This window comes from Amblyomma mixtum, chromosome 2 (assembly GCF_055824585.1).
Source record: "Amblyomma mixtum isolate Tamu chromosome 2, ASM5582458v1, whole genome shotgun sequence".
NCBI classification, from domain to species: domain Eukaryota; kingdom Metazoa; phylum Arthropoda; class Arachnida; order Ixodida; family Ixodidae; genus Amblyomma; species Amblyomma mixtum.
In genome coordinates, this window is record NC_143013.1 from 318,549,840 (window position 1) to 318,567,191 (window position 17,352).

Sequence of the window (17,352 nt, forward strand, 5' to 3'; positions counted from 1 at the left end):
CTAACCGCACTATTTTCTACTTACGCCGTAGCCTTGCCTTAGCGCCCCTACTGTAAAGCTTATCACCTATGTCGCTTTTGTCAGGTCCAAACCAGAGTATGCTCATTCCATATTCGATCCTCATTCAGCTAGCCTAAACAATTTGCTCGGACCTCTTCAAAATCGCGCGGCTATATTCATAGTTTCTAACTACTCCTGCCACACTAGCGTCCCCGAATTGAAGTCCCAACTTGATCTCCATCCCTTAGCTTCCCGTCGTAAACTAGCACAGATTTGCCTAAATCACAGATTTTTTTTTCGTGCCTTACCTCCGGACAGCATCTTCATCCGTCCAGCCCATCGCTTATCCCGCCACAGATATCCAAAAGCCATTTATCCCGAGCGCGCCCATACTACAACATTCCAGAAATCATTTCTCCTACGAACAGACCAGGACTGGAACGACCTTCCCGCCCACATCGCCTTGTTAACAGACCATCATCAATTCGAGACCGCCATCGAAATTCTCCTGTATAATCACCTGTACTGCCGTACTCCACGCCCACCCCTCATGCAATACCCCGTAAAAACGCCTTTGAGGTATCAATAAATAAATAAATAAATAAATAAATAAATAAATAAATAAATAAATAAATAAATAAATAAATAAATAAAAAAATAAATAAATAAATAAATAAATAAATAAATAAATAAATAAATAAATAAATTATTTTGAGAGAACTGTGAAGTATTGAGTAACTGCAAAGGGCCCATGCTGTGAATAACACTAGCGTGGCGATAATTCTTTGATTGTCTAGACTTTTTATTTATAACATTTCGACAGCGCGGCAAAATTGAAAATGCACAGCGCCACACCCTACTGCGCACAGAAACAATGACACGGACAAAGTGAAGGTTGTGGACTGCAGTCAATGTTCCTATTAAAATTGCAGTGGCGGTATTGCTCCTCAGTTTTTAACCAGCTTCGTAACGACTTGTTTGCCTGAAGACATACAAGCGAAGGCCATTATGATTCCCAAACTTCTCCCCAACGGACACAACAGACATGCATCTGAACTCTTATCTTGGGCGCGTTGAGCTCCGAGGGCATTACCAGGCTCGGGCGAACGACCGATAACACGGCTTGCATAAACTGGCGCAGCGTGCAAGCGTTATGTTTTTCCTTCTTTGACAGTGTCTTATAACGTCTGTGCAGCGCAATATGTCCCAGATAATCTCATTCCAATCTGCCGCCAGAACGAAACTTACCTGATCTGCCTTTCTAATCTACTTACTAATTTATTTACTAATCTGCCGGCAGATGTCGGCAGCTTACCAATATCCCTCAAGATAAAAGCTGTATCTTATCGGTACTCACCTACGGGGCAGAAACGTGGAGGCTAACGAAAAGGGTTCAACGTCAAGGCCAATTGCACCACCTTTTTGAGAATTCCGCGCTATTCAAGGATTAAAATTTATATAGGCTGCAAGTAAAGTATGCGAAGTCTTTTTGCGCAAGCATTTAAGATAATGACGTCATCGGCGATTAAATCTTAGGCTTCTTCTCACAGGACCGAAGGAGTGCGGAGAAGCTCGGTGTGACGTTACGGAAACTCCAAATCGCTGCCGTCTACCACACCTTGCCGTGTATAGTTGGATGCTGCCAAACAACGCTCGGCGCCTTTGCCTTCGGTGCCGTTGGCTTTTTTCTTTGAAGTCAAGTGTTTATGCGTTCTAAAAATATACTGGTACCTTCGATGACGTCATGAACCCCCCCCCCCCCCCCCCCCCCCCAACTTAGCGCTGCGCGCTGCGGAGAAGCTTGAAAGCCGTCGTGATTTCAATCAGCGATTACGTCACCATTTCAAATGCTAGCCCGGAAGGACTTAGCATGCTTTGCCTGCATGTTTCACACATTCGAGCCCTTAAAGCTCGTCGATTTCTAAAACATATTCAGTTTCCCTTTTAGTTAAGGACAGCGCAGCGAGCTATGGAAAGAAAAATGATGGGATTTAAGAGACACGCAGACAACACAGGAGAGAACAAACGCGAGTTAATTATATCCTAGCTGAAATCAAGAATATGGAATCATCGTGGGCAGGGCATGCAATGTGAAGGCAAGATAACCGATGGTCATTAAGGGTAACGGAGTGGATTCCAAGATAAGGCAAAGCATAGCAGGGGGCGACAGAAAAAGATAAGTGAGCGGATGAGATTAAGAACTTTGCGATGATACAGTGTCCGCAGCTGCCAAATGTCAGGATTAATTGGAGACAGGGGAGAGGCCTTTGCCCTGCTGTGAGAGTAGCAGGCTGATGATAATGGTTATGTGATAATGGTGATGCTTGTGCGTTCACAATCGCAAGGCACATGGGCTTGTTTTGTATTTCGCCTCCATAGTCATACGGCCGCCCTGGCCTGTATTTGATCCAATTTTCTTAGGCAGTGGCCAAACTGAAGTAAATATCTGTATATACACGTGGCAGAAATGTTGAGAACAACTCTGACGGGACAACAAAAGAAGTGATACGAAGTGCTGGTGACAAAAAAAAAAGTTGGGCCTGTCCTTTTGGAACGAGCTTTTGCACGTCCAGAAACAAACAAAAAAAGATAGAAAGACACCAACCGCCACCTGGTAGAGAAATAAAAAAGCTGAATACGAGTACACCTTGTTTCACATAGATAGAGGCACCTGTGTCATATTCACGAGGCAATAGACATGTAAGAACACAATTATCTTGTGCGCTGCATCCTGATTGGCTCAGGGTGCCCCTACCTTCCACAGTGCTGCAAAGAGCTCGTGAGACGGATGACGCGTTCCAAAGCACTGTCCGCTGCGGCTTAGGTGTGAGATGGGAAGGCCTTGAAACGCCTAGCGACCGGTGCGCTGCTGGCATTCCGGCGGGCGGCACGTCGCTGGGATAATTCCGTCACTGGGGTGTGTGCAATGCATTCGTGCTTCTAAGTTACATATACGCTTATCCATTACATTTTTTATATATGGAATTACCGATACTGGAACTATATCGCGATGGCCTTCGAGTTTCGATGCACTTGCGTTCGAGAGTACGCTTTCGAAAGAATTGTTGATATGAGTTGCTGCGGTCGCGTGCATCGAAGATAGAGAACACATATTAGAGAAAGTCTTTGTTTGAAATGAGACGAACGCGTTGAGTTCATTACTACAACAGCCACAGCTGACTGCTTCCTTTGACGCCTGGAGGAGGATCAGTTCTTTCCTTTATACTCGGCTCCTCACAGAATATATGGAGGGATCAAACGCAAGAATAATAACTGCGTTGCCACTGACAATGCCATTGTGTATTAGATAACGCTACGCACTGTCTAGACAAGTGAAATGTGCATTTTTTAAAATAAAATAATGTATTCGTATGTCTTAAGAATCGTGGCAGACATAACTGATACCAATGCTTTCATGTTTTTGCGATTTCTCCTCCAAAGAAATTCTAACCCGGCCGCGGCGGCTAGAATTTCTTTGGAGGAGAAATTCTAGAGGCCCGTGTACAGTGCGATGTCAGTGCACGTTAAAGAACCTCAGGTGGTCGAAATTTCCGGAGCCCTTCACTACGGCGTCTCTCATAGCCTTAGTCACTTTGGGACGTTAAACCCCATAAACCAAACCAAACTTATTTAAAAATATCACACGAAGTCTAGAACTATACTCGTAACAATTCGAAACCAGCAAAGCAGTGCAAGCCGCTGATATGAAAAACGTAAAGGCCATGAAATGAGCAAGTAGAGGACAAATATTTTAAGGAAGCTTTGTCGTTTAAGAACATTTACATTTTTGTACATATGCAACGGCCAGGGAAAAATCTCAATGACGCAGTCATTCGTTCCCGTGTACTGCGCAGCACCAGTTGTCACCGGTCATGTATTGCGAGTAATTGCACAAAAATTTTAGTCGCAACTACGAGCACATGTATAAACGAGGAGTTCTGAAAAATATACATTAGAAGTGCGAAGATAAAATGGTGTATTAGAAATGCGCAGATACAACTTGATAAAGGACAAAAAAGTGCCACTGGAAACAAAGTCACTATATGTATACACAAAACCTCGCAACAAGATATTTAAATACGCGTATGTCTCCATTGATGGTTTGGTTTATGGGGTTTAATGTCCCAAAGCGACTAAGGCTATGAGAGACGCCGTAGTGGAGGGCTCCGGAAATTTCGACCACCTGGGGTTCTTTAACGTGCACTGACATCGCACAGTACACGGGCCTCTAGAATTTCTCCTCCAAAGAAATTCTAGCCGCCGTGGCCGGGATCGAACCCGCGTCTTTTGGGTCAGCAGCCGAGCACCATAGCCGCTGAGCCACCGCGGCGGCTGTATGTCTCCATTGAATCTACGTATCTAAGCATGTTTCACCCTATATAATGATTCAAACAAGGCAAATAAGCATCTTGCGCAATCACAGATAGTAAACTTCACACACGGAAAGACAGACGATCCGAGCAAGGACGAAACTATGATAGCAGAAGTCGCGATATGAACTTTTGGCCGCGCTGCAGTCGGTGACAGTTTGAAAAAATTTCGGGGGGGGGGGGGGGGGGGGGGGGCTGAAGCCCCATAAGCACCCCCCCCCCCCCCTCCCACCTGGCTACGCCCCTGTCACTGCCAGCAGTTGTCACAACTAAAGTTCACAATAATGAATCAGAAAATCAATCGTTACAAAAGAAGTCCCCAAGAGTAACGAAACAATTCCATTCCTGTTGTGGGCCGCACGGACGTACCCCGCCCCGGCGTTAGCTCACGTGTAGCGTCTCTTGAACCAGTGAAGAAATGGAGAAGCAGTGCAATAGAATTGGAAGGTAATTGCTGCGCCAGAGCCTGCTCGGCTTTGGAGCAGCGGAGTACGCCGGGAGGACGCGTCGGCTCCACTCGGCGGCGTCGCCCTCTTGACCTCGCGGCGCCGCAAGTGGCAAACAAGAGGCTCACGCGTCAGCAGCCGAGCGACCGCGGCCTGTGGCGCTATGTGCGTCGCAGCACGCGCCTGGGCGGTGACGGAGTCGCCCGGTCCGACATTGAATCGGGGCGGACAAAAGAGGGTGTTGCCTGTGCAACTCCGAACCGCTAAGCTCACACTGTGTTCCGAATGCATGTGCTATGGATCTGGTGTCGTAGGACGCAGAGGTCAATTCCATTAAATTTGGTTTATTGCTGCGAAAGCAAACACTACACGAGTCGCCGAGCACTTCGCGGAGCTGACGAACGGCCATACTGCGCATGAGCGAGGAGCAGTGACGTCACACGGCGCACAGCTGACGCGCCGCCGCCGCCGCGCTCACCAGTTGTGCATGCGCAGTAGCGGCGCATAGCTAGCGTGCCGGGGAAACGCCCGCCGTTGCCGCGCGCTCTCCGTCGCCTCTCTCTCCTCGTTGCTTTCGCAATCCTCCAGGTTTAACCAGAGCTAAACCACTGGCATTTTTTTCTCTAGACGGCAGCTGTATAGTCGTCTGTGCTCAAAGCTGCAGCTTGACTGAGGCCCAGGAGACCATTATATCCTCGTCAGACCTGAACAAAGCTTCGGCTTGCAAGCGTTAATCGAAACACATTTCTCAAATCTGAGTGTCGCCGTAAATGTACACCAAAGTTTGCAGACATAGCTATGCAGCCATACTCTTCTCCGCGGCTTTCTGTGCCTACAGGAACATGCAAAAACGTCTGATGGCGCATATTTAATTTAATATATGCGCTACGGAATGCATATTAAAATCAGAATTACAAATAATCTCATTGTAAACCAGGAAAACCTTCGGAGGTATTTGGTCGCCGGGAGCAGAAATCTGGCTTGGACTAAGGAACCAACTTGAAAAGTTGCTGAGAACGCCGGTATTGTCGGACAGTTCTTGAAAAGCTTACTTTGTGGCAGCTCGGAGAGTACTCTCGGATTTTGCATTAGCACTTAGGCTGCAGAAGTGAGGCGAACAGGGCTAGATCGGAGACTAGTTGGTGTTTCAAAGTGGACATATCGCGCTAACTTATAAAGATACCACATACACAGAACGGTAACGGACGAAGCGCGCTCCGTCTGTAGCCATTCCGTGTACGTGATATCTTTATAAGTTAGCGCGATATGTCCACTACGAAGTGACGCGTTTTTTTAAAACAAAGTTCTGTACGGTACAAATGCGCATTATAATGTGTGCAGGTTTTGACGAGGATATGGAAGTAAGAGTTTGCGGCAAGATATGCTGGGTGTTAAGCCTAAGATGTTTTTAATTTTTAAAAATAGTCTTTTTGAGTTAGATGCGCGCTTTTTTAGGCATTCATTGTCAGCGAAGCTGCGCATTAGGATGCAGCTAAGACGTGCTAACCAGAAAGCTGGTTCTAGTATTGAATAAACTTTAAATTTTAACGATTATTGTTAGTATTCTTATTATTGAGAGGCGTGCAGCTCACCGTAAGTAATATCCATACCATGCTGATGGCGACGTCAGTATTTCTAGCGTAACTTCCTTCTGGGGCCAGAAGCATTACTTCTTAAGGGGAAAGAAAAACCACGGCTGCCTTCAGCTGTGCACGCATGTGGCGCCAGCGCAAAGACGCGAAAACAGAGAAGAACGGCGTCACGTGAACTTGTTGGCAGCAGCGACGTCGTCGACTACCAAATCCTTTCCGCCCATTGGCTTCGCTCTGAAAGCATTCGCCGCTTGAACTACCCGACCGCAGGCCACGCCTTTTTCTCGTCTTCTCAAGAAAACAAGAAAAAGTCGAAAAATTTGCGCTGGGCTCACCCGGTTTTTCGTTTCGTGGAAAATCGCATCACCTCTCCCTTCAGCAAGTAGCAAGTCACAGTTTGCAAGTATATCCGTGTTTTTCAGTGTTTTTTTTTTGTAGAAATATGCGGTTATTCCGCGCTCTATTACGTCAGGCATCGATATTTGTCGCAGTGGAAAGATTTTTTATATTTTTATGTATGAATGCTGTTCTGCTGAAACATAGGCGGCAGCGGCTAATTATAGCGAGACGAATTCGCGTTTTGGCAGAATTTCAGCAATAGCAAAGAAACATTCCAAGCTTTCCTGGAGATATAGAGTCCCTGGGAAAATTTTTCCAATGACTCTCTGGAGACCCAGCAACTAACGCCACCTGTTGTCCGCCAGTAGCGAACACCGCGTAACTGAATGGGGATATTTTCAACTTGTAATATTTTGAACTTTTAAACTTGTAACTTGATTATATCTGACCGACTATTCCTCCTCACTGCAAAACCTGACCTAAAAAATGCTTGCTGCGCTCACAGCTACTATTTCCGATGCCCATAGAAAGTCAGTATGATGTAGAGAACATTCGAAATTCCCGCGGTGATTCTGGGCCGTCAGTACCACGCTGCATATGATGACAGTCTTGCAAACTAGAAGAATTAGTCCAGATTCCTGGGATTGTTGGCAAGAGTAAGCATGTGGCCTGGAGGCAATGCCTCCTAGAAACTCAAGGCCAAGGCGCACTATTGCTTGTGCATACAGTCACACCATGCACACGAGTGACGCGATCAGCTTTACATCTGGCAGTGAAGCAAAACTCTACACTATAGTTCTGACCACAGTAATGCGGCTAAATCGCGAGGCACATGCGGGTGGATGGATGGATGGATGGACGGACGGACGGACGGACGGACGGACGGACGGACGGACGGACGGACGGATGGATGGACGGATGGACGGATGGACGGACGGACGGACGGACGGATGGATGGATGGATGGATGGATGGATGGATGGATGGATGGATGGATGGATGGATGGATGGATGGATGGATGGATGGATGGATGGATGGATGGATGGATGGATGGATGGATGGATGGATGGATGGATGGATGGATGGACGGATGGATGGATGGATGGACGGATGGACGGATGGACGGACCGACGGACGGACGGACGGACGGACGGACGGACGGACGGACGGACGGACGGACGGACGGACGGACGGACGGACGGACGGACGGATAGGAGCGCCCCCTTTGAAACGGGGTGGTGGCAATTGCCACCATGCTCAGCTTTTCTTAATGTAACTTAATGTAACAAAAGGACAAAAGCGCCCTCTGGTGCTCTGTAGGTGGGGGTGGTGGGGTGTGCACTTCCGATGTTCCTTGTGAGAATTTATACGCTCACTGTCCACTCTATCTAACCAGTATGACGTCACGGCCCCGAGGTCTCAACATCCGTGTTCCCCAGAGTGGTCGACCAAGGTAAACAATGTGGCGCTACCTACTGCGAGCGCCTGTGACGCAAAAGTTTGGATGTTCTTCTAGGACGCCCGCATAGGCTGGGCTCGATGCCTCGTCTTTCCCATGTAGTACCGGGTAATTTAATGTGATCGCAGTATGCATATTAATCAGCGTAATTACTGCAAGGAGCACCGATGCGAATTTTTTTTCGTTGGTCAAATGAACTGGGTTGCTTCTCTTTTAGAGTCAACTTCCCGAAATAAGAATACCATGGCTCTGGGGGATATGCCTGTATATTTAGAAACGCTCCGGTTAGCTGCCTTTTTTGGTGGCGGTTGTTGGTGGCTCCTTCCGCCGCATCCCCGTCGCGGCGATTTCCGCTCCGCGTGAACCTGCGAGAGGAGGCAAGCACATGATACGTTACCATGACTACCATCCCACAGTTGTGTCGTAGGTGCATGGGAGAGGATGTGGTGCTCGGGCCTGCTTCGTGTTCTAGGTGGTGGTGAGCAGGCGCCGTATGTGGAGATAGAGGGTAGGGGAGAGGGCGCCTCAGGTTGAAGCCAGCAGCGGAGAGCATGACGCGGTAGAAAGACGACAAACGGGAAAACCAGCTGCAGTTGGTTTTGGATAAGGGGACTGACGTCGTACGATGCGAATGGGGTGACGTCACCAGCTTAACTACGTCCAGTGAAGGACGAAGGCCATACTCTCTAATCAAATCTAAGCTGCGCCAGCTGCGGCCACCTTATCCCCCCAAACATCCTTATCTCCTTCGCCCCCCTGACTCTGTGTCTCCCTCTGATGCGTTTGCCTTCTCTCGGAATCCACTTCGCTACCATCGATTGTCTTTCCCTCTCATTGCATGACCCAGCCATGATCACCTATACTTCCATATTAACTAGGATATCAACACCTCGTCTGTACTACGGAATAAACATTCTGCATGGCGGTCCCTCTACCAGACGTTATGGACAGATTCATTGTTGAACAGCGCGGGAAGACAGGACAGACGTAAGAAAGAACATGCAACACAAGCGCTGAATGTTGCCTGTTCTTTCTTTCGTTGTCCTATTTTCCCGCGCTGTTTAACAATGAATTGTTGCAACTTTCCAATATTGCAACCTTAATTAAAATGATGGGCAGCCTGCGATAAGAGACCGCGCTGCTGCAGAAGCGTTAGGCCTCTCACGCCTCCAGATGTCGAAGTATGTCGCGTTACATTTCCGCAAACATGGCGTCAGTTTTTCGAAATATTAACAGTGATGCATCGCTCTAACGTCTTTCCCCACAACTATTGCACTCTATTTCCAAGACGTGCAGTTTAGTCAGCTTGACTTTCTTCTTTTTTTCGCATTAGGCAAATGTACGTCTCGCCTCGCACCTCTCGATTGCATCATCCATGCACCATTCCCCTGTACCCGCGCGATTAGACGGTTAAGTTTCAGCTGTGGTGGATTTCTCCGGGCCTGTATGGTGACACGTGATAAAAGTTTGGTAAGCACGCTTCACGACAGCCACGATGAAGCATTTAGTCGCCCCTTAGAAGAACTGGGCCCTTCAAATAATTTTGTGCACCTTGGACCTAATCGCCACGAACTGCCTCTTCTGTGCATCTGAATACATCTTGCTTATCCTCGATAGGTGCGCAGTTCGCAAGCATGCCGCTCAATTCCTACAACCGAAAATACCGTCCGGAACTTCGCAGCGCAAACACTACCTAAGCTGGCACTGTGAGTGGCGTCAGTGCATAAATTTACGCTCTCACGTGTAGGGAAATGAGAGCACCGCTCCTTTTGAAACGATATCTTTATTCAATAGTCTGGCAGTCAGAAGTTCGATGTACAACTGGCGGCGGATAATGGCTCTGTAGAGCTCCGCAATCTACACCCTGCCCATTGGAAGAACTAACTTTTAAGCCAGCGACCCTGCTTAACCTATACCTAGCCCAGCCAGCGAAATGGAGCTGATGACTGCCGCAGCTTTGCAATCATCTGAGTGAACGGTTTGCCAATCGCGAAGCGTGCTTCCTAATTACACCTCACAGTAATCATCCATGCGCTTCAAGCTGCTCTGAGCTGCTCAGTGCAGAGCAGTGAGTTTATGCTAAGCACTTGAGAAAGGCATGCAAGCTGAGTCGAATACAACGAGGGAATGTGGCAACAGTTTTGACTACAAAATTTGTTATAATTTGTGAGCTGTTTGTTCAGATTATCCACGCAGTAGGAGTTCTGAACTGATATGTTTGCTTGCCTTTGTGCGTTCGCGTTGTACGTCTGTCACGTTACCATTTCCGCCGCGTCTAGAACAACGATAACCTTTCTATTTGTCATTAAAAGCTGCAGCCTTGTCCCTTGTAAATATTTTCACCGACAAACGGTTGCAGAGCACAGCCCAGGTTTAATAAGACGAGATGGGCGTTCCAGACAGCAGGGAGCTCGAGCGAGGAAGAAGACAATCTTCGAGCACCTCGAATGCCCAAGGCATGGCAAGTTGCAGCTAAAACAGTTCGGCCACGGTACGGCGCCACTGATTGGTTCGTACGGTGGCCATATACTTGTACTGTAGCACATATAAACACGAAGAACGAGAGGGGAGGGCGGGGTTACCCTCTTAATGAAGAATTCATGTGTTCCACTAAGAAATTCTACATAGCCAATAGCAGTTCTTGCAAGCCTCAACGCTGTTCTCCCAGTGCCTTCGCTCGATTTGCTGACGCGAGAAAGTGCGACACGTTCCTTGGCGCCTGGCGATTGGAGCGCAATGGCGGAACGGTCGTCACCGGCGCCATGAGCAAAGGTCGGTTTTGTCCGATTCATGCTCTCCACCGACCCACTGGCTTCAGATTCGTGCAAACTTGGGAGCAGAGGCGCTTAACAAGAAAGAGAATAACCGGAGTTTGTATATTGGCGGAAAAAGTGGGATGGACACAGAGGGAATTTGCACTCCCGTTATTTATTGTGACACAGGCTGGCTGGTATTCAAAAAGTGGTTGATCCATGTGTCATCTTAAATGCGACTGCGATTACCTGCTGCTTGCAGATAAATACGAAGCTTGAATGAAGAGGTTCGCGCCTAAATGTGAAGGAGTCATGGTGGATCGACGAATGTTCTTCTGTGAGAGGCAAATAATTTTCAACCTAATTCCATTATGTGTTGGCAATGCGTTAGCATTCGAAGTTGTTGATGCCTGTGCCGGAAGTGACTGATGGGGCTTGCGAGACCCAGGTTACACCTGCTTCGCACAGACGAACCTGGTGTGACGACGTCTCTTCCAGTCTGGTAACGTCACTAATGGCGTCACTACTTACAGCCAATCAGTATTTTTCTGGACGACGTCGGACGGTCGCCGGCGGCTTTTTGATCCGATGAGGCTTCTGTGCTATTGCATAATAAGCACCCCAGGTCGAGGTCGTCAGTTTAATACGGTAGGTTGTGACCGGTTAAGCTGGTGACGGAAGCTGTACGATGGTAACCCACCTTGCATACGACGTGGCCCACCATGACGGAGTGCCGAGCAGGTGCAGCTGGCCAGCTTTCCCGAGTCTAGGGGACGTGTAAGGGGGGGGGGTGTACTCTGAGGCTAGGCGCCACATACCTGTCAGCGGGGATGGCCATCTGGATATGAGGCACTCTATTCTGTCGATGCCCTCGCGCGTTAGTCAAAATGGCAAGCTCCGGCACTGAGGCCACGTCGAGAATTGCCCTGTAATTTGCTACCAGTTGTGAGGAGTTCAATGGCGGCCAACATCTACGTGGACAGGCGAGAAACACTGCAAGGTTGTGCTTCGCGTTACGCTACAATGAGATTAGCAACTGCTTGGAAAAAGGTATGGCCGTTCGCCACAGATGAGCACCGCTCCGGTCGTACGCAAGAAGCGCCCGCAGAAGGCAAGGCTACCGGTGTCCATGATCTTATCATGCAAGGTCGTCGAGTGAACTTCAAATGGGGAGCAAACAAGAATGAATGTCCTTGTGCGTGCCGCTGTACGCTCTGGGTGGCGAAAATATTTTCAAGATGGGTGCCACGAAATCTGACTGCGGAACACGAGAAACAAAGATTTGCGATTGCTGCTGCTCATTTGAAACACATCCGCGAATACCGATCGGCTTTCTTGGGTCGGTTGGTCACCTCTCATGAAACTTGGGTGCACCACTTGAAGCCAGAAACGAAGGAACGTCAAAAATAGTGGAAACATTCCAACATTCAAACACTGGAAAGATCTGACAGCAGGCATCTACGGGAAAAATTCACGGCTTCCGTCTCCTGGCGCTGTGAAGGAACCCTGTGGGTCGATTACCTCCAAAAAGACCTTACAGTCAGTCCAGAGCTTATTCGAAACTGCATTTAAAGATTTGAAGAGCATTATTGGGGAAACATACTGAAAAACTAAAGCGTGGAGTAATTCTCCTACCGAACAGCTCACACTTCATAGCCATTCCCTAGAAACAATCAATACCCGCGGCTCTGACCTCACACTAAGTGACTTCTTTTGATCCTTGCCATTAAGAAAAGATTTAAAGGGAAGCACTTTGCCGCAGATCTCCTTTTCTTAATTATTTCGCAACTTCATGCAGAGAAACGGGAAGCACGTGGAACTACAAGAGAACACAGGCTAATTCTTTGAAGTTTATGCGCTTTTGGACGAAGGCGTGTCATTTAAGTAAGCCCTGCACCCGACCCGGTACCGCCTTAACGGCTGTCGTCTATTCCTTGTGTTGTAGGCCAACAATACCAGCGTTATCTTAGCCTGTTTTTCTTTTGTGACCCTCATCTGCAGCACTCTACTGAACTGCTAGCGTGATATGTCTTCCTAAAAGACCTCTAACTTGGAATTGTAGGGGCGACATGCTTTACAACAAACCACATTTAAGAGACACTGAAATTGTACACAAACAAAAATATAACACTTGTCCTGCGTTTATGTTACACACACTAGTGAATGCCGAATCGTGTCTCACGTCTCATTCGTGCTGCTTCGTTGCACTGTGCTTGTTTTCACTCACGGCCATCACTCAGAACAAGCTGTGTTGAAGTAATCCTTTAACAGAAGAATGCTAAGGGTAAGAGAAGTTGAAAGCTTGTCACAAACCTTGTCATGTCTCGACAAAATCAGGCAGACAACAGTGATCAAAGAGGTCGTACACAAGAAACAAGGTCAGTTTCTGCAAGATAAGGTAAGAAAATACCGGCAGGAAATGAATGTGCATTTAAGATTGGCGGGCTCTCTTGTTGCTTTGAAAGCTGTTAATCACGTCGAAAGGCGCAGTGCGTCCGTTTTTTTATTTTACCTGTCATTAGTAGAGACACTTAGCAAAATGCAGGCGTGCTTAGAGTAGTGCACTGCACGGGCTCGGTCCGGCCCGAAAGACCGGACCCGGCCCGGCCCGCGGGCCGGGCCGGGACATGATCTGTTTTGCCGGGCCTGGGCCGGGCCCGGGCCTGAAGTGGCGGGCCCGGGCCGGGCTCGGGCTTAAAGCTGCGGACCCGAGTCAGGCTTGGGTGCTTACAGAAACGGCTGGTGCCCGACATCTGAGCAGCGACACGGAAGAGGTATGGGTTATAGTATGCGCTGAGAAAAAAACTAAGCTTTATTCATTGACTTATTTATTGCCTTATTTCCACGCCGCCGTGGCTTAGTGGTCAAGGCGCTTGATTACTGAGCCGGGGAACCAAGGTTTGCTCCTAGCCTCGGCGGCCGCATTTCGATTTAGGCGGCAAGCATGACAGCCATGTACTTTGTATAGTATCATTGCTCGTTGAAAAAACCCAGGTGGTGGATATGATCCGGAGCTCTCTGCTTCGGTGTTTCTCATAGCCTGACTCCCCTTGGGAACTTATGCCCTAAAAACATAGCTTTTATTTTATAGCTATATTTTTCTCATGTGAGAAAATTCACTAACTAAAGCGCGTTTGGTTTTCTTTTTGATCAGCTCACCGGAACGTCTCGTAAAGGAAATAGCCACAAAAGGTCGCGAGAGTTTGTCAATCTCCTCTCATAGCCACATCTATCCCTCCTCGCTTCTTCAGCCTGGTTGTCATGAGAAGTGTTTTGCCGTGTAAGTTACCACGTGGTTCGCGCGTTATCTTCTGCTCCACCAGTAAGAGTAAACTTCAACCTGTCTTAATTGGCCATTGATCGTTCGTCATCCCAAAACATACCTATGCACTATTAGAAATGCATTCGGGAAGAACATATTAGTTCAGGACTTTATAGTCTTCAAAACACACACCGTGAAATAAATACTCAAGGCTTTTTAGCTTTTCGTTTCTGCTGAAAGGTGACCAGTTCAGGTATGAGTTAAAACTGTGAGATCGCGTTCACTATAAAATATTATTCCACTGCTTGCTAGGCAGCTTAATATAACTGATTAAAATCATGGTGGAATGCAAAATAGTCTATTACGCGCGTAAGCAGCCCTTTTTATTTGGCTCTCGGAACTTCCGAGTTTATCTTTGCGCACCTGCGCGAAATCACTGTCCAAAAGACGGGCCTGGCGAGCACTACTCTTAATCACTTCCTCCTATAGGTTAAAAAGAACCAACTTTCTGCAAGCCAAACTGCGGTTTCAGAACTTTTGCCGGCCAGTTTCTTATCGGTCTAGTAGAAGTCTACTTGTTCGGAGTGAGCAGTTACTGTGAAAAGGGCCGGGCCGGGCCCGGGCTGGGCTTCACTCCGGAATTCACGGGCCGGGCCAGGCTCGCTAGAGCGATAAATTAGCGGGCCTGGGCCGGGCCCGGGCTTGAAGCCGCGGGCCTGGGCCGGGCTCGGGCTTTAGGTCTCGGGCACGGGCCGGGCTTGGGCCTCAGATTGAGGCCCGTGCAGTGCTCTAGCTTAGAGCAGGCGTATCACAGTACATGCGCAGCAGACTTCCGGTAATCCGATCCGCGCCTGTGCTAATGCGTGTCCGCAATGCTAAGACGCTCTACTTAAGTTAGAGTAGCGTAGTCAAGAGTTGGACGAAATTTTGTATGATCAATTGCTGTAATCTAAAACAGTGAAATGCAGTCTCTAACCCAGCCAAAGACGATGGGAGTGACGTTTTACAGCGCGTAGGAACTCGTGTGGTCTCCGAAACGTCAGTTTCATTGTTTTTGCCTCAGTCAGAGACTGCAATTCGTCGCTTCCAATAACTGAAGGCAGAAAGTGACCAGAAAGAGAGAGAAAAATTCGTTTATTATGCACCTCCTCCAGTTCTGTCTCAAGGCATCGTCTGCTTAAACAAGGAGAAGTGGAAAGGGGATGCACCCCAGTGAGGGCTGCAGGAGCTTATCTCGCGTTGGATCTTTTGGAATCAGGAAGCGCGCGCTCGGCTTGTGAAACCGGAGTCGGCAGTCAACTCGTCGTCGAAGAGGGGGCAGACTTCATAAACTCTCGCGTGTCGCACCGGCGCAGCCAAACCGATACGGCGCGCTCAGCTGTCCTCCTCCGGCGTGGCAATGACCCCCGGGGGTTCGAGTCAGGTAGGAGCAACGGTCCTTATCGTGGGGCCGGCGGCCACGGGACCCGTCCGACTTGCCCCCGCCAGGGACCCGTCCAACGGGCCGCCGGAGCCGCAGCAGTGCGGCGGCAGTCGGGCCTTCCGGATTCCGCGCACAGCCGCCGCTCGCCGAGACATGAGGCACGCCCAACGGTGAGCTCCTCGGCGTCCAGCCTTTCGTGCGCCTCCGACGCGGAATCTGTCCAGAGCAGTTCTTATGCGTGTACGAAGCAGCGTGGCTGCCAGTGTAGATAGCGCAGTGGTTGTCACACCAACAGTTCAGTACATAGGCTGTAATGCCATGATCCATGTTTTCATGACGTGTTGCATGCCAATAGGCTGATGGGCAAGAACTCCCGGTGAGTCCCTGTACTGAAGCGAAAGCTTGCCACGCTAGTGTCTCCAAAGTCCCTCGTAGGTCGCAGGACGGCCTTGTGAACGGGTGACCTCCCGTTTGCATATCATCGGGTCGCGTCCTGAACCGCGTCGACGCGAGTCAGCCATTGTCTCCGCGACCTCTTCTCGACCCCGTCTAATAGCCATTCAGTGGCACTGCGTCCGCGAAGGAGTGACCGTCGCTCATGCGTGATCTTCCGGGGCTTGCCGAGGGAGGCTGCTGAAGAAGGCTCTTGGGACCCGGTGCTTGTCGTTGGCGGCTTCCTGGAAACAGTTTAGCGCAGAGCTATCATGCATTCTATGTACTATCTTGACAGCAGTCGTAGACGTGGCCTTGTCTTTCCGTAATCATTAATGTACGATGTTCCAACCAACCAGACCGCGGAGCTTCATCGTTGCATTGAGCGCGCTTTACTCAAGCTAGGTCAGCCTAGCTTGCATACACTGGCGGGCGCTGCAGTTGTAATATTCTTTATGTACTGCCATTCTTAATGGGCTCTCGGCACAGTACTTTAATCGCAGTCGTAATCTAGGTCAGTCAACTGATACGAGATGTTTTTGTGATGCGAAAATCAGTGTTGATTTTCTTTATCATTTTTTTTTCTCAGAGATTCTTTATTGGCTATCAAACAAATGTGACCTCCAGTACACACACAGTAGAGAGTCTCGTCTGGCGTACGTATGTGGGCTGAGACTGGAAACTTCTTTGTGCTCTGGGGAGTGTCTCGCAAAGCAGTCGCAATCATCATGTCGGTACGATAGAAACTTAGATAAGCGTAGCCTCCTTCTGCGCGCTGGACTTCCACTGCATCGGAATGTTTACTTTTCTCGATACAACTCGGTGGCAAAGCTGTCGCTGCATCAACGCGGCGCTTGTGAAAGATATGAAAATTGTGTGGTCTGGTTGCCGGCCTTGGTGTCTTGCGAGCTCAGAAAGTGTGCTTAGCATATAGCGATCTCTTTTCGCTGCCATAGTGACAGACACCAAGTATATAAGATCCTCGTTAAGCTCAACGAACAAGACTATAGAACAGTGGTGGGATTCGCAGAGATTTATGCAACGAGGTGACATCCCTAAAGAAGGTCAGCGCGCAGAATGGGAAAGTTGCAGAAATGCGGATGCAGCGGTCGATGTGTGGAGTGACAACAAAAGAACGGAGTCCGGACAGACAGACAGAAAAACAGTATTTGCTGCAAGTGAGTTTTAGACCCCGCTGGGTCCCTGGGCCGCTGCGCTCTCCCGCGCTGCATCAGATTGGTCATGTCGAGACACGGCGTCGGCAGCCCGAGTCACC

General features: G+C 48.8%; 1 protein-coding gene across 2 annotated transcripts in view; it reads left to right on the top strand.

Moving 5' to 3' along the window:
* LOC149365130 (neprilysin-2-like) overlaps positions 1-17,352 on the top strand; it is a 97,883-nt gene that overhangs the window by 44,043 nt on the left and 36,488 nt on the right. The window contains exon 1 of one of the 2 annotated variants that reach the window (XM_089575216.1): positions 15,522-15,814. The exons of the other annotated variant lie outside the window; for it this stretch is intronic. Coding sequence (XP_089431342.1) covers positions 15,621-15,814 — 194 coding nt within the window. The 5' untranslated portion in view covers positions 15,522-15,620. Of the gene's footprint in view, positions 1-15,521; positions 15,815-17,352 lie in introns of those variants that run through there. 2 annotated transcript variants of the gene reach the window in all.